This window comes from Oryctolagus cuniculus, chromosome 16 (assembly GCF_964237555.1).
Source record: "Oryctolagus cuniculus chromosome 16, mOryCun1.1, whole genome shotgun sequence".
NCBI classification, from domain to species: Eukaryota; Metazoa; Chordata; class Mammalia; order Lagomorpha; family Leporidae; genus Oryctolagus; species Oryctolagus cuniculus.
The window spans coordinates 43,219,033-43,234,421 of NC_091447.1; the positions used below are offsets into that span (position 1 = coordinate 43,219,033).

General features: G+C 51.2%; 1 protein-coding gene across 3 annotated transcripts in view; it reads left to right on the top strand.

The window, feature by feature from the left end:
* The window catches only part of FAM133B (family with sequence similarity 133 member B), a 29,512-nt gene extending 27,296 nt beyond the window's left edge, over positions 1–2,216 (top strand). For 2 of the 3 annotated variants that reach the window (XM_008261733.4, XM_008261732.4), the window contains exon 11: positions 641–2,216. In XM_008261733.4, coding sequence (XP_008259955.1) covers positions 641–727 — 87 coding nt within the window. In that variant the 3' untranslated portion in view covers positions 728–2,216. The remainder of the gene's footprint in view (positions 1–640) is intronic. The other variant, XM_051853351.2, reaches the window with a different exon arrangement.
* The last annotated feature ends 13,173 nt before the right edge of the window (positions 2,217–15,389 follow it).

Genomic DNA, 15,389 nt, shown 5'->3' on the forward strand with positions numbered 1-15,389 from the left:
TGTAATGGCAGTTGCTTTTACCTTTAAAATCACAGAACATTGGAGGCTGGCACTGTGGCATAGCAGGTAAAGCCACTGTACAATGCCAGCATCCCATAAGGGTGCCAGTTCATGTCCCAGCTGCTTCTGATCCAGCTCCCTAATAATGGCCTAGGAAAGCAATGGAGGATGGCCAAGTACTTGGGCCCCTAACACCCACGTGGGAGACAAGGGTGAAACTCCTAGCTTCAACCTAGCTCAGTCCATTGAGGGAGTGAGCCAGAGAATGGAAGACCTATCTCTGTTTCTCTTCTAACTCTGCTTTTCAAATAAATAAATAAGTCGTCTTAAAAAAAGTTATAGAACGTGAAATATAGCAATTTATAGCATGATTTCAACTGAATTTATTTTATACAGGAAGTTTTGTTAGAAGCCATGTTAATATGCTAATGACTTATGAGTCTCTTCCTGTCTTGCAAAATCAACAAAAACTCTTAGTCTACATTTGATGCTGGGTGTTGAGACTTCATGAGAAATGTCTTGAACAGTTTTCTTGGCTGCATGCATTGTTTGAAATGTAGTTGCTTAGAAATATAGTAAAGATGGATTTAATTTCCATATTTTGATGTAGTAATAATGTAATATGGGATTATCTTTACAGGAAAAGACAAAAAAGAAAAAGAAGCATAAGAAACACAGTAAGAAGAAGAAAAAGAAGGCTGCAAATTCAAGTCCTGACTCGCCATAACATCAAGAAAAATCAGGATCCCTTATAAGAAAGTGCAATGTGTAAGGAAATTTCAACTGTGAAAACTACGGCATAGTTAACTAAAATGCATGAACTTTCTTGTTTTTAGAATTACTCCTGCAGTAGCCACTCAGATGCCACTGTGTGAAAGGGCCGTGATTGTTGCCTGCTGCCTGACACCTCTTTTCTCTCTTCCAGTGCTCGATAACTCTGGGAGATAAGACACTGCAGTCGTACCTGGTGGTTAAGATACTTGGGAATGAAGCTAACAGTTTTGACTAGAAGTTTCTGGTAATAAGTCAACAGAAAACACTCTGGATACATCTTGTAAGATGTAATCAGAAATGACCAGATGATTCTAGTTAAAACTTTTAAAGTAGGGATTCCATTGATACTCCAGAATCCTTACTCTGTAGATAAGTGTATTTTAATTTTGCCCCTTGTATACTTTTATTGACCTGGGGAAGGAGCTTTTAGGGTTGGGAGGGGGGATTGCTATCTCTTTAGCTAGCAGAATAGCGTGCCTTTGGTCCTCCACATCCTCTTTCTGTGGACACAGTAGCCATGCTTCATGGGGCGGTCAGAGCTGCAGACAGCACTCTTGCCCTTTGCTGAGCTCATCCTGGGACTCTGTTGTAGGCTGCTCTGAGTGAGCCAGAGAAACAGGCCCTTTGCAGCATGAGAAAGCCCCCAAGTCTCTGGGATTTACCTCCACTTGAATAATAACTGAATATTTTTAGCATTAAAATGGATGTCATTTGAATTAATTTTGACTTCACTTTGGCTTTGGAAAGGAAATATTTCAAGTAGACACTGGTACTTTTTGAACTTGACAGCTAAAGATTCTAAAATGCATGTTTTATATTGCTAAGTTTTAACCAGTCAGGAAAATTTTATGTAACCAGTGATAGTTACTTATTTTTTGTATGAATTTCATTTAGGCTGCATTGTGTAGCTTTTGTTAACTTCTTACTCTTGCTTTCTTAAATTCATTACTCTGTTTAATGGCATACATGCCAAGATATTTAGCATGTACAAAGCAGGATTTTCTTTTTTTTTTTTTTTTTAAACGGCTTCATATTGAAGCTGAGACTTAACCATAAACAAGTTGAGTGGCAGGCTGGTATGCTGTTGTCTTGTTACATAAAGCTATTGCCAGAATCTTAGTAAATATAATGTTTTAAAAGTTTGTTGTCTTTGTATATTAATAACAAATTATGACTAGTTAAATTTAAGTGATAATTACATTATTGTTCTTCCTGTGTCATATTTTACTAAGATTTTGTGCCTCATATCTCCTGCTGAACTGTTTATTAGGAATGTTAAAAAGAATTACGGATCATTTTCACTTTACAGTTTTTATATAATCAGGTAACACAAAATATAACTTGATTTACAATCCTGCCTGTTACAAAGGGTGTGCTGATTCTAGTGGTACGTGCACAGAACAGTTTGACACAAGAGGCTGAATAAATAGCTATTTTACCTACTGGTGGCTGTGTTCTTGCCTCCCTGTGGGTGCCTGTGATGTTCCAGAGACAGTTAGATAAGGACATATCCCTCAGTCTTTAGCTGTAAAAATAACACATTTCTTGAGAAATTCCTTTAAATTTTATGCTTAAAGCTGCATATTCTTTCCTAATAAAAGTGGTTTATACTTTTGTGCTCTTGAATGCAAGGACTGTTTCAAGGATACTTTGTATCCAGTAGAAAGTTTCTCAGAATTGTCCTTCTGAAAAAAGGTAAGAGGTAAGTTGCCAGGCTCCCTTTTGCTGTGGATGCAGAAGTCTGGCTTTCCTGGTTGGTGCCGTGTGTGATGATTATGTCCCTGGAGAAGCAGCTATTCATTTCGTTAGAGTGGGGGAGACGGTGAATTGGCAGAAAATTATATTCCAGATGGTGTCCTGATACTGTCCTGAACAGAATCCTAATAAGGCATGGGAGGAGTTTGATTTGGTATTACTATCAGTTATGTTTATTCCAAAGTTACTACAATGTACAAGCTAAGAACATCTATTCATCCACCAACTGTCCTTTTTCTGGAATAATTTTACACCAGTTCTGTAAACACAAGCCTTGTTATTTAGATAATGGAGCTGGGATAACTGACAGAAATTGATGAGTATCTGGACAGAAAAATTGGGTTTATCTCACATCTACCTTTTTCTGATTATTTTGGATACCGTTGTTTGCCTTTAATATATTTAGCTTAGTTGAATGGCAAAGCCACAGAGAATCTTCCATCAGCTGGTTCACTCCCCAGATGCCTCCAGTAGCATGGCCAGGCCAGGCCAAAGCCCAGAACTCCAAGTCTCCCATGTGGGTAGGTGACAGGGAACCAGTTACATGAGCCATCATTAGATGTACATAAGCAGGAAGCTAGATCAGCAGCAGAGGCAGGACTCGAACTCAGGCACTCCAGTATGAGATGCTGGTATCCTTAGCAGTGGTTTAACCATGCCTACAGTGCCCACCCCCTCTGTAGCTAACATTTCAGCCATTTTAAAATTAAGTAAGGCTGGAAATGGTATTTAGCCTAGTGTTTAAAATACCGTGAGCCATATAATAGTATGTAGGTTTGATTCCCAATTCCAACTCGTGACTCCAGCTCCCTGCCAGTGCAGACCCTTGGAGGTAGAGTGACAGCTCTGGTGGTTGGGTCCCTACCACCCACACCCACATGGGGTACCTGGAGGGTTGTTTTTTGTTTGTTTGTTTTTTAAGATTTGTTTATTTGAAAGTTATAAAGAGAGGTAGACACAGAGAGAGAGGTCTTCCATCCGCCGGTTCACTCCCCAGATGGCCACAACGGCCGGAGCTGCACCAATCCAAAGCCAGGAACCAGGAGCTTCCTCCAGATCTCCCACGTGGGTGCAGGGGTCCAAGGACTTGGGCCATCGTCTACTGCTTTCCCAGGCCGTAGCAGAGAGCTGGATCAGAAGAGGAGCATCCGGGACTACAACCGGTGCCCATATGGGATGCTGGCACTTCAGGCCAGGGCTTTAACCCGCTGTGCCACAGTGCAAGCCCCATTCTTGATTCTTGCCTCCAGCCTAAACCCTGACTGTAGGATTATCTGCCAGTTGAGGACTGATTTTATGATAGGTAAGTTGAAATTTCAGAGTTCGTAAACGGTCACAGTTTCCTGTGTCTCCTGGCAAAGAACTGATGGAAACAGGTGCCTGTTCCGCTCCAAGGGATTGGTGGAGACACCCAAAACTTTAGATGTTGGAGAAGAATGTGGTGCTTTACATGGGCAAGTGTCATCTTTGGCAGAACCAATGGAATTTAATAAATGGGGGGGGGGGGGGATCCTTGCCCTGAAAGACCTTAACATATAGTCTTGTGACTGGTAATTCTCAAATAATGTGGTTTTAGACGTTGAAGCTACGGCCACTCTCACATTGTTGGGCACTTCGTTTTCCCTTGTGTGACCTCAGGAGAATTAGCTGCCCCCCCAGAGACCACCCCATGGACTGCCCTTGTTTTTCTCCTCATCCAGCTAAGTTCCTCAGGCGCTGTAATTTATAGGGCCGCTTTCCAGTCCTGTGCTCATCTAGCCCTTCAGATCTGTCCTGCAGCTTCAGCCGTGCAGCATGTTACAAGACAGACCTGGTGTCACGGCTGCTTTCTGAACAGAGCTTAGTTCTTACAGCATTCGAAAGGAAATTTTGCATATTTTAAAAATAAGTCATCTTCTGATGAAATTATCTTTAGCGATCTTTACTTCTGGTTTGTGCTTTGGTACCATAATTTGTTATTTGAAAGCAATTCTCTCTAAAATAGTGTATAACTAAGAATATATACTGCTAGATCAGACTGCATTTCCTTTAGTCTTTGACAAAGATACTGTTTGAAAACAAAGGAATGAGTTGTACTCCTATTTCCAAAGCTTTTGCCTTCCTTAATTCCTAAGTAATGATCAAAAGTGTAGGCGCTGAGGCTTAAGCATAACTATCCATTCAAGCTTCTACACCAGTACAGCCGGATTTTTTATATATATATATATATATATATATATATATTTTTTTAAGATTTATTTTGAAAGATTTACAGAGAGGGAGTGTCGCTCCCCCACTCGCGGAGGAACGACACTGGACGCTGTTTTCTTTCCCAGGTCCTTCCCGGATTTGCTGCCGCTCCTCCGCGGAGCGGAGGCTGCTCCACCAATGAGCTCTCCGACGGACTCTCTCAGGGGGTCCGGATGTTGTCTGTCTCCCCCTTTTATAGTCTTCTCCCACCAATCCGTGCTCTGCTGCCCACGTGCTGAGCACACCGCTCTCTTCCAATCAGAGGTTGGATCAGGAATCAGCTAATTGACGAAGCAGCTGTGTAAGATTTGTTTACTTCCTCTCAGCACCATATGATGGGAGATCAGACGCATAGAGTTAGTTTCAGTCCACAGTCTCAGTACTTATTTGTCTCCCATTCGCCCCACCATCTTGCGGGAGACAGACCCTGCTCCCCACAGGGAGGGGCAGAGAGTTAGAGCTTAAATTATTGGTTTGTTCCCTAGATGGCTGCAACAGCCAGTGCTGGGCCAGACCAAAGCCAGGAGCTTTGTCAGGGTTTCCCACATGAGTGGCAAGACCTCGGGTACCTGGACCATCATCTACTGGCTCCCAGGTACACTAGCAAGAAACTGCCCTGGAAGCTCAGATGGTACTCAGACGCAGGCAGTCTGATGCGAACTGTTGAACCACCGTGCCACGAGGCTCGGCTCAGCTCTATAGTTTGTTTTTTTTGTTGTTGTTGTTTTGTTTTTTGTTGTTTTTTTTTTTTTTTTGACAGAGTGGACAGAGAGAGACAAAGGTCTTCCTTTTGCCGTTGGTTCACCCTCCAATGGCCAACACGACTGGCGTGCTGCAGCTGGCGCACCGCGCTGATCCAAAGTCAGGAGCCAGGTGCTTCTCCTGGTCTCCCATGCGGGTGCAGGGCCCAAGCACCTGGGCCATCCTCCACCGCACTCCCTGGCCACAGCAGAGAGCTGGCCTGGAAGAGGGGCAACCGGGACAGAATCTGGTGCCCCGACTGGGACTAGAACCCGTGTGCCGGCACCGCAAGGCGGAGGATTAGCCTAGTGAGCCGCGGCGCCGGCCAGCTCTATAGTTTTGAGAAATAAAAGTGAACTCAATAAGTTTGCAGTACTTTGAAAAGATAAGTAGCTAGTAGTATTTTAATCATATCTTGTACTTCATGGGTTTTAGACATAAATTATTAACTGTTTCTCCTCATAGAATTGAATTCTCAGTATAAATATGATCATGGCAGGGGCCGATGTACAGCAGGTTAAGGGGCTGTCTGGGATGCCAGCATCCCACATGGGTACTGGATGCAGTCCCAGCTGCTTGAGTTCTGATCCATCTCCTTACTGTGCACCTGGGAAAGCAGTGGAAGATGGCCCAAGTAGTTGGCCCCTATCACCTACATAGGAGACCCAAAAGAAGCTCCTAGCTCCTGGCTTCACCCTGGCCCAGCCCCAGCCATGGCCGCCATCTGGGGATTGAAGCAGTGGGTAGAAGATCTGTGTGGTGTCTGTCTCCCCCTTTCTGTCTGTAACTCTGCCTTTTAAATAAATATTTCAAAAAAAAAAAAAAAAACAAAAAACTCCAAATGACAATCCACTTAATCTTTTCTTTAAGTTGTTTGCATTTGACAATCATAACTTTGCAAAGATTCAAAAATATTCTCTATAACAGACATCAAATATAGTTCATGAGCGTTTTGAAAAATCCCAGAGAAGTGTGGGTGTTTGGGGCAGGTGTTAAGATGCCCACATGTCGGAGGATGGCCCAAGTGCTTGGGCCCTGCACCCCATGGGAGACCAGGATAAGTACCTGGCTCCTGCCATCGGATCAGCGCGGTGCGCCAGCCACATCAGGCTAGCCGCGGCGGCCATTGGAGGGTGAACCAACAGCAAAGGAAGACCTCTCTGTCTCTCTCACTATCCACTCTGCCTGTCAAAAAAAAAAGATGCCCACATGCCATACCAGAATGCCTGGGTTCAGGTCCTGGCACTGCTTTGAATTCCAGCTTCCTCCTGCCACAGGCAGACTCTGGGAGGTACATGAGAGACTGAGATGGAGTTCCCAACCTTTGCTGTGGTGACCTTGGCCTGTTTTTTTAAGAGGAAAGAGCACGTGCGTAGGCCTAGAGGTGGCAGACCAGTATCTGTGGTAAACCAAATGGCTCAGTGTGTGTGTGTGAAGGGAAGGTCCCAAAAGTCAGAGTAAGCCAAGTCCTGCCCTGGCGGGGACGGAGCCAGGCTTGGATTTGAAGGACAGCAGTGCTGAGTCCACACATTGGGCCGCTGGGCATAAAGGTGGTCCACAGGTGGGGCCTGCCAGTCTGCTTTTCCTTCAGCCAGCGCTGCTCTCAGGGTCAGGGTCACTACACATGAAGGACTTCCCCAGAGGGGCAGTGCTCTGGCACAGCAGGTTAAGCCACCTTCTACCCAACCTGCATCCCATGGGGGCTCCACTTCTGATCCAGCTCTAGCCATGTGACCATTTGGGGAATGATCCAGTAGAAGAAAGATCTCTCTAACTGCCTTTCAAATACGTAAAACCTTAAAAAAAATTCCCCAGCAAAAACCCTGAGGCATTTCCCAAACCGCACATGCACTGCCTCCCATGGAGATACCCAGTAATTGCCTTCGCGTAGGCCTCGCCTGCCAGCCTCCATTTCCCCCCCCCCCTCCCCGCTGCTGCTTTTTGCCATCCATCTCCCTTCTGACCCCCAGAATTTAGACAAGCCAAAGACCCAAACCTGGGCCAACCTCCCAGAGGGGCTGCTCCACATAACAGCTCCCAGAAGGGGATAATGTCAGTGATGGAAGACCCAAGACAGTGAGTCTGGGCCAGTCAGGAAACAGCGACCTGAGCTCCCAGGGTCCTCTGGGCCACTCTGGCTCCCAACAGGGTCTTGGGACGTTTTGACCTTGGGGTGGGTGGGATGCACGCATGCCAGCAGTACCTTGTGTTCCTGTTGGCCCTTAGGACACCCAGGTAACGTGCACGTGGGGTCACACGCAGTTCAGAGCCCCATCCCTTCAGGGTCACCATGAGCCATTTGTCACTCATGTCACTTTCTCATGTTTACTTTTAAAAGATTGATTTACTTGGAAAGAGTTTTAGAGAAGGAGAGACATGCTTCCCAAATGGCCATAATGGCCAGGGCTGGACCAAGCTGAAGCCAGCAGCTTCTTCCTGGTCTCCACATGGGAGGCAGGGACCCAAGCACCGGGCCATCTGCTGCTATTCCCCAGGCCATTAGCAGGGAGCTGGATTGGGAGCAGAGCAGTGAGGACACAAAATTGCTGCTGACACGGGATGCAGCTTAACCAGCTGTGCCACAACGAAGGCATTCCAAGGATGACACAGCTTCCTGCTCATGCTGGAGCAGGCGCAGCCCCGGTTCTGTGCCAGGCGAATGCAGGGCGGAAAAGAGCTGAGATCCGACCCGGGGGAGCACCCCCTTTCCCTCAGATCTGGAAGAAAGGGCCGTTCACCAGGAACCCTCCTCTCCCCAAGGAACCTGGCAGAGAAGACAAGGGTGGGGGGAGGACGCTGTCTCCACAGCTTCCCCAGCTGGGGCCAGGGGCCACTCCTCTGCACAGGCGGCCGTGGAAGCCAGGGCGTGGCCAGGTGCCCCGATGACCTGGACACTCTGAAAAATCCCTGTGTCCTTGGCCTGCCTCTATCCTCTGCTGAACCCAGGCCTCACCTCAGACTACGGGTGCCAGGCACACAGCAGTGGGGGGTCTTGTTCCATCAGTAATGCAGGGGGACATTGGGCATGGACACTGTTGGCTCTGCTGCAACACACATGGCCAGGAGCTCCCTGCTGTGCCTGTGACGCTGTGTCTGCTTGCAGCCTCCTGCTTCCTCTCCCCTCCCCCACCGCAGCCTTGGGAACCCTCCTTTCTCTGCTTCTGTGAGGTCAGCCTCTGGTGAGATGCGACTGTATTCGTCGTCCTGTAGCAGTCCACATGCCAGTCAGCTCCATCAAACTTTGCCAAGAGGCACTTGGGGACCCAAACGTCACAAGGGCCCCCATGCCTGCATGCGGCTTCAGCTCCTTGCTGCCGCTCAGCTGGGTCTGCCTTGTGAAATCAGGGCCACGTAACAAGGCAAGTTCAAATTTCCGCCAGCTGGAGCTTGTACGCCTGCAGTGTAACCCGCATCTCTTTAACTGGGCTTGATACGCCCACCTTCCCAGCTTAGACCTGTCACATCCGGGGGCAGGGTGCATGTGAAGACCCCTCCCTGTTCCGCATCTGATGGGGCACCACCCCCTCCCTTATAAAAAGAGGTGGGAGGCGGAAGAGAGGACACCTGGTGCAGGCTGGTCTAGGACGGACGGACCGCTCCCACTCCGGCTCAGAGGTAAAGTTTTCAGTTTTCTTACTCATTTATGGGCACCTCGTTGGCCCACTCCTGATGCATGCTTCTCTAGGGCGGCCCACGCTCGTGCGTGAGTGGGCGTCTGTTTCCTCACTGTTCAGAAGATTCTGTTCTTATTTGCATGCAATACTAGTCTGCTTAGCGCGTCTGCAGGAGAAAAGAACCTGGATTGGAAACTAATACACTCACTGCCCACAGTGAAATACACCTTTGGATCATCTCATGCAGCCCTCACTCTCCTCTTCTAAAGACTGGGTACACTAATAGCAACCCTATAGTTGATACAGTTACCTTCAAGATACCTCGTAGAGGCCAGGGCTGTGGCATAGGAGGTTAAGCTTCCGCCTGCAGGGCCTGCATCCTGTGTAGGCACCAGTTGCTCAACTTCCAAGCCAGCTCCCTTCTCGTGCTCCTGGGAAAGCGGTGGAAGAAGGCCTAAATCCCCATGGGTGACCCCAAAGGAACTCCTGGGTCCTGGCTTTGGCCTGGTCCAACCCTGGCCACTGCAGCTATTTGGAGAGTGAAGAAGTCGGTTAAAGATATTTCTGCCTTTCAAATAATTTTTTTAAGATTTTTATTTATTTGAAAGGAAGAGAGAGCAGTCCTTCATCCGTTGGTTCACTCTCTAAATGGCTGCTACAGCCAGAACTGAGCTGACCCATAGCCAGGAGCCAAGATCATCTTCCAGGTCTCCCACGTGGACTTGGCCACAGAGAGTTGGACTGGAAGTAAAGCAGCTGGAACTCTAACTGGTGCCCATATGGGATGCTGGCACTGCAGGCAATGGTCTCACCCGCTACACCACAGCGCTGGTCCCCAAATATTTTTTAAGTCATGTGTATATAAAAATAAGGTAGGGGCTGGTGTTTTGGCCCAGTGGGTTAAGCCACTACCTGGGCTGCTGGCATGCCAAATAGGCGTTGGTTTGAGAGTCCTGACTGCACCACTCTGAGCTGGCTCCCTGCTGACGCACCTGGGAAAGTAGCCACCCACATGGGAGACATGGAGGGAGTTCTAGGCTCCTGGCTTCAGCCTGGTCCAGCTGTAGCCATTGCAAACACTTGGGGAGTAAATTAGCAGATGGAAGCTCTCGGACATTATGCCTTTCATGTAAATAAGTAAACCTTTATAAAATAAGCTACATTCGGCCGGCACCTTGGCTCAATAGGCTAATCCTCCACCTTGTGGTGCCGGCACACCGAGTTCTAGTCCCGGTCGGGGCGCCAGATTCTGTCCCGGTTGCCCCTCTTCCAGGCCAGCCCTCTGCTATGGCCTGGGAGTGTAGTGGAGGATGGTCCAAGTGCTTGGGCCCTGCACCCCATGGGAGACCAGGATAAGTACCTGGCTCCTGGCATCGGATCAGCGTGGTGTGCTGGCCGCAGCGCGCCAGCTGTGGCAGCCATTGGAGGGTGACCCAACGGCAAAAGGAAGACCTTTCTCTCTGTCTCTCTCAGTGTCCACTCTGCCTGTCAAAAAAAAAAAAAAAAACCCACCATAAAATAAGCTACATTCATGTTTAGGTTCCTGTCAAATTCCCAAGATGTCTCATTACCTATATGCAAATACCCCACACTAAAAGCAAATGAGAAATCTGTAACACCTCTGGTCCCAAGCATTTGGACCGAGGATTTGCACCTGTATTCTGACAGCGTGCGGTGGGCGGGGCCGAGGCCGTCCCGCACCCTGGAGGCAGAGGTGCCTTGAAGGTAGAGGAACGCAGCCTGGGACGCAAAGCTCTCGCCCAAGTGCCCCGCCCCTGCGCCCCGTGAGCCCGCGCGTGTCCCCACGCGGCGTGGAACCGTCCGCTCTGCAGGCAGCTGACTTGGTTGTTCACTCGCCGGCCCGGCGGCTTTCTTGATGCTGCTCCTGGAATACGGCTGGGGCTCGCGTAGCCCACGTCTGCAGCGGGTTCTTCCGGTCCGGAATGGAACTGGGCTGGGCCCGGGGACACGTGGGACTCCCTGTGTGTGCAGCGCCCCCGGGGTGAGCGCTGGGCCAGGGGCTTCCAAGCCTGTGTGCAGAGCGGCCTCGCCCAGCTTGCTGTTTGCCGAGCGGCTGCCGGGAGCTTCGGATTCTGTCACACCCTCAAGGCGCCGCCGCTGCCTAAGGCTTTCCTTGGGATCCACTGGAGTTAACGGTGCTTTCAAAAGCCATGCAGGGCGACCGGAAGTTCTGAAAGCAGCGTTTTGCCCTGGAGAGGCGAGAACTGACCAGGAATTCCGTGGAAACAGCACCGGCGGCGCGGCCTCCGCGGGGATTCTCGGGGGCTCCGGCCACGGGCGCCGAGGCCGCGCCCCGCTGGAGGCCGGGCCGGGCCCTCTACTCCGGGGCGCCCCCCCACGCAGCTTCCCGGCCTGGTTCCCCGCGGCGCGTCGGGAGCGACCGGCGCTCGGTCCCTGCCCCGCCTGTGGACGAGATCTCGCCTGGCGCGGGGTGGAGGCGGGCCCGGGGACCCGCGTGGTCCCTGTTGTCCGCGGAAGGCGGGTGCAGAGCCACCTCCCGGAACCGGGTCGGAGGCAGGACCGGGACCCCTGGGCCGGTACCCCGCCATCTCTGATACTCAGCGAGACCCCGAAAACTGCGCTCCCTCCCCTCCGCGGCTCCACAGCCCCGCGGACCGCGAGCGCCGCCCCGCGGGAGCAGAGTGGCGCCGAGCGCGGAGCGGCGGCCGGCCCGCGGCGCTCACCGCAGCCCCGGGTCTCCGGTGTCGGCGGCGCTGGCGCCGAGGCCCGCGGACCTCAGCCTCCTCCCGCACAGGCCCGCGCCGGAGCCGAGGGGACCCGGCGGCCGTAGAAGCCGAGCCGGAGACGGGCGAGACTCCTGGCGGGCCAGGCAGGGTCCGCCTCAGAAGCCCGTGTGGGCTGGGAGAGGCCGGGATGCGGGAGGGTGCGGCCGCTACCGGGGTGCCTCGGCCCCCTCTCCATCCGCTCCTGCTGATGTGCCTGGGAAAGCCGAGCCGACGCTGCCTCCACGGAGTTCCAGGTGCTGCCTCCGGCCTGGCCCACTCCCGCACTTCCAGCCATTCTCCCTCCCTCTCTCCCCCGCTCCCGTGGTTGCTCAGTGATTTCCTGCAGCTGGAAGGAAACCACCGCCCTCCCGGGTGAAGCTTGCAAACAGTTTGTAGACTTTTCCAACAAGCACGAGTGACCACCCATCTTAGTAATAATGCTTAGGTTCTCTAAGGAAGATAAAAGAAACACAAGCGTACTTCAAGAAGTTCACTAAAAATCTAATTAAAAGCTAATGGGGAGGCCGGCGCCGCGGCTCACTAGGCTAATCCTCCGCCTAGCGGCGCCGGCACACCGGGTTCTAGTCCCGGTCGGGGCGCCGGATTCTGTCCCGGTTGCCCCTCTTCCAGGCCAGCCCTCTGCTGTGGCCAGGGAGTGCAGTGGAGGATGGCCCAGGTGCTTGGGCCCTGCACCCCATGGGAGACCAGGAAAAGCACCTGGCTCCTGGCTCCTGCCATCGGATCAGCACGGTGCGCCGGCCGCAGCGCGCCAGCCGCGGCGGCCATTGGAGAGTGAACCAACGGCAAAGGAAGACCTTTCTCTCTGTCTCTCTCTCTCACTGTCCACTCTGCCTGTCAAAAAAAAAAAAAAAAAAAAAAGCTAATGGGGAGCCGGCGCCGTGGCTCACTAGGTAGTCCCGGTCAGGGCGCCGGATTCTGTCCCGGTTGCCCCTCTTCCAGGCCAGCTCTCTGCTGTGGTCTGGGAGTGCAGTGGAGGATGGCCCAAGTGCTTGGGCCCTGCACCCCATGAGAGACCAGGAGAAGCACCTGGCTCCTGGCATCGGATCAGCGTGGTGTGCTGGCAGCAGCGCGCCGGCCGTGGCGGCCATTGGAGGGTGAACCAACGGCAAAGGAAGACCTTTCTCTCTGTCAAAATAAATAAATAAATAAAAATAATGGGGGTGGGGTGTGGTGCCGTGGCATAGAGGGTTAAGCCACTGCCTGCGGTGCCGGCATCCCATATGGGTGCCGGTTCTAGTCCTGCCTGCATCTCTTCCAGTCCAGCTCTCTGCTATGGCCTGGGAAAGCAGTAGAAGATGGCCCAAGTCCTTGGGCCCTGCACCCACGTGGGAGATTCTGGCTCCTCGCATCAGAAAGGCTCAGCTCCAGCTGTTGCAGCCATTTGGGGAGTGAACCAGTGGATGGAAGACTCTCTCTCTCTCTCCCTCTCTTCCCCTCTCTGCCTCTCTGTAACTCTGCATTTGAAATAATTATTTTTTAAAAAAGTTTAGGTACAATACATTTTGAAACTGAAGCATTTTTTGTGAATATTTTGTAGACTCTCATGCAGGAATTTAACAAAAATTGTGCCAAAATAAACTTATTAATTCCATTTTCCATGACCTTGTTCAAATCCCTTCAGGCAGTGCAAGGAAAAGCTGAATTCTCACGTGGATTGGACAGGAACGTCCGTAAGGACGCAGGACACGTGTGCGTAAGGACACATGTTAATTGCTCTACCCCAGTGCTTTCGTGAGCAGCTGCACACCCAGCCAGTCTGAGAGGGAACCATCTCCAGCCTAGACGTGAGATGGCAGCAGCGCCTCTGCGTGTCCAACCCCGCCCAGCGGTAAACCTGAACAGGCGGAAAGCCCTGCCTGTGGACCCTGGGCTAACATGAGGGGAGGAACCTCACCACTCACTCCACCAGTAATTCAATGCAAGTATAAATCCTCACGGAAGCTCCTGAGGCAAGGCGTTCCTTAGACTGTATTTTGTTTCAATTTAAGATTGGTTAAAGGGCAGAGTTCCACAGAGAGGAAGAGAGAGATCGTCCATCTGTTCGTTCACATCTCAAATGACCGGAATGGCCAGGGCTGGGCCGGATGGGAGCCTGGAGCTCCATCCAGGTCTCTCTTATGGGTGGCAGGGGCCCAAGTACCTCAGCCATCTTCTGCTTTCCAAGGTGCGTTAGCAGGGATTCGAACTGGAGCTTGTATGGGAGGCTGGCACACAGGCAGCTTAACCTGCTGCACCATCCCCTGGCCCCTTCCTTAGGCTTCAGATAGTTTCTAAAAATATTTATTTGAAAGGCAGAGCGACAGAGAAAAAGGGTGAGACAGAAATCTCCCATTTGCTGATGATCCCCCAGGTGGCCACAAGGGTCAAGGCTGGGCCAGGCCAAAGCCAAGAGCCAGGAACTGCATCTGGCTCTCCCCCATGGATCACTGTCAGCTGCCTTCCCCAGTTCCATTAGCAGGGACCTGGGTCAGAAGCAGAGCAACTGGACCTGGCACTCCCCAGTGCAGGGTGCGGGAGGCACTGGAGGTGGTTCAATTTATCTTGTTTTTCAAGATTTATTTATTTACTTGAAAGAGAGAGCTACAGGGGCCGGCACTGTGGCGCAGCGGGTTAAAGCCCTGGCCTGAGGCGCCAGCATCCCATGTGGGCGCCAGTTCTAGTCCTGGATTCTCCTCTTCCGATCCAGCTCTCTGCTATGGCCTGGGAAAGCAGAAGATGGCCCAAGTCCTTGGGCCCCTGCACCCGCGTGGGAGACTCAGAGGAAGCTCCTGGCTTCAGATTGGCGCAGGGTGGTGGTTTAATTCACTGCGCAATTCCAAACCCTAGACTTTAGATTCTAATGCAAAGCCAATCATAGTGCCCATCTAATCCTAAATCACAAGGGCCCACATTTAGTTTACAGTGGTGTTCTCAATAGACTTTGCATGCAATTCCTCCCTAAGCACCAATGTCAAGTCTAAACTGGCCCCAAATCAGCCTGGCAGGTTTCTCCAGGGCACAGCCAGGTGTCACGAGGACAAACGCCCTCCCTGAGCTGGGCCAGTCTCACAGCCTGCTCAAGATCCAGACAGCTCGGGGTGGGACACGAGGCACGCTTGTGTTTATGCAGCCGAGGGGATGAAAATGGCTTTATTTTCGGTGAGGCTGTGAGTTTACCTTTTATCAAGACTTCTGGGAAGCCAGGGGGGTGGGGCGAGAATCATAGCTCCAGTCTCTAAAGATGAAACAGTGTTTTTAAATTTGTATTTACTTATTTACTTGAAAGGCACAGTTGGAGAGAGAGAGGTCTTCCATCCACTGGTTCACTCCCCAGATCGCTGCAATGGCCAGCACTGGTCCAGGCCAAAGCCAGGAGCCAGGCGCTTCATCTGGGTCTGCCACACAGGTGGCAGGGACCCAAACACTTCTGCTCCTTTTCCTAGGCCATTAGCATGGAGCCGGATCAGAAGTGGAGTAGCCAGAACTTGAGCCAGTGCCCATATGGGATGCCGACCCTGCAGGGGATGGC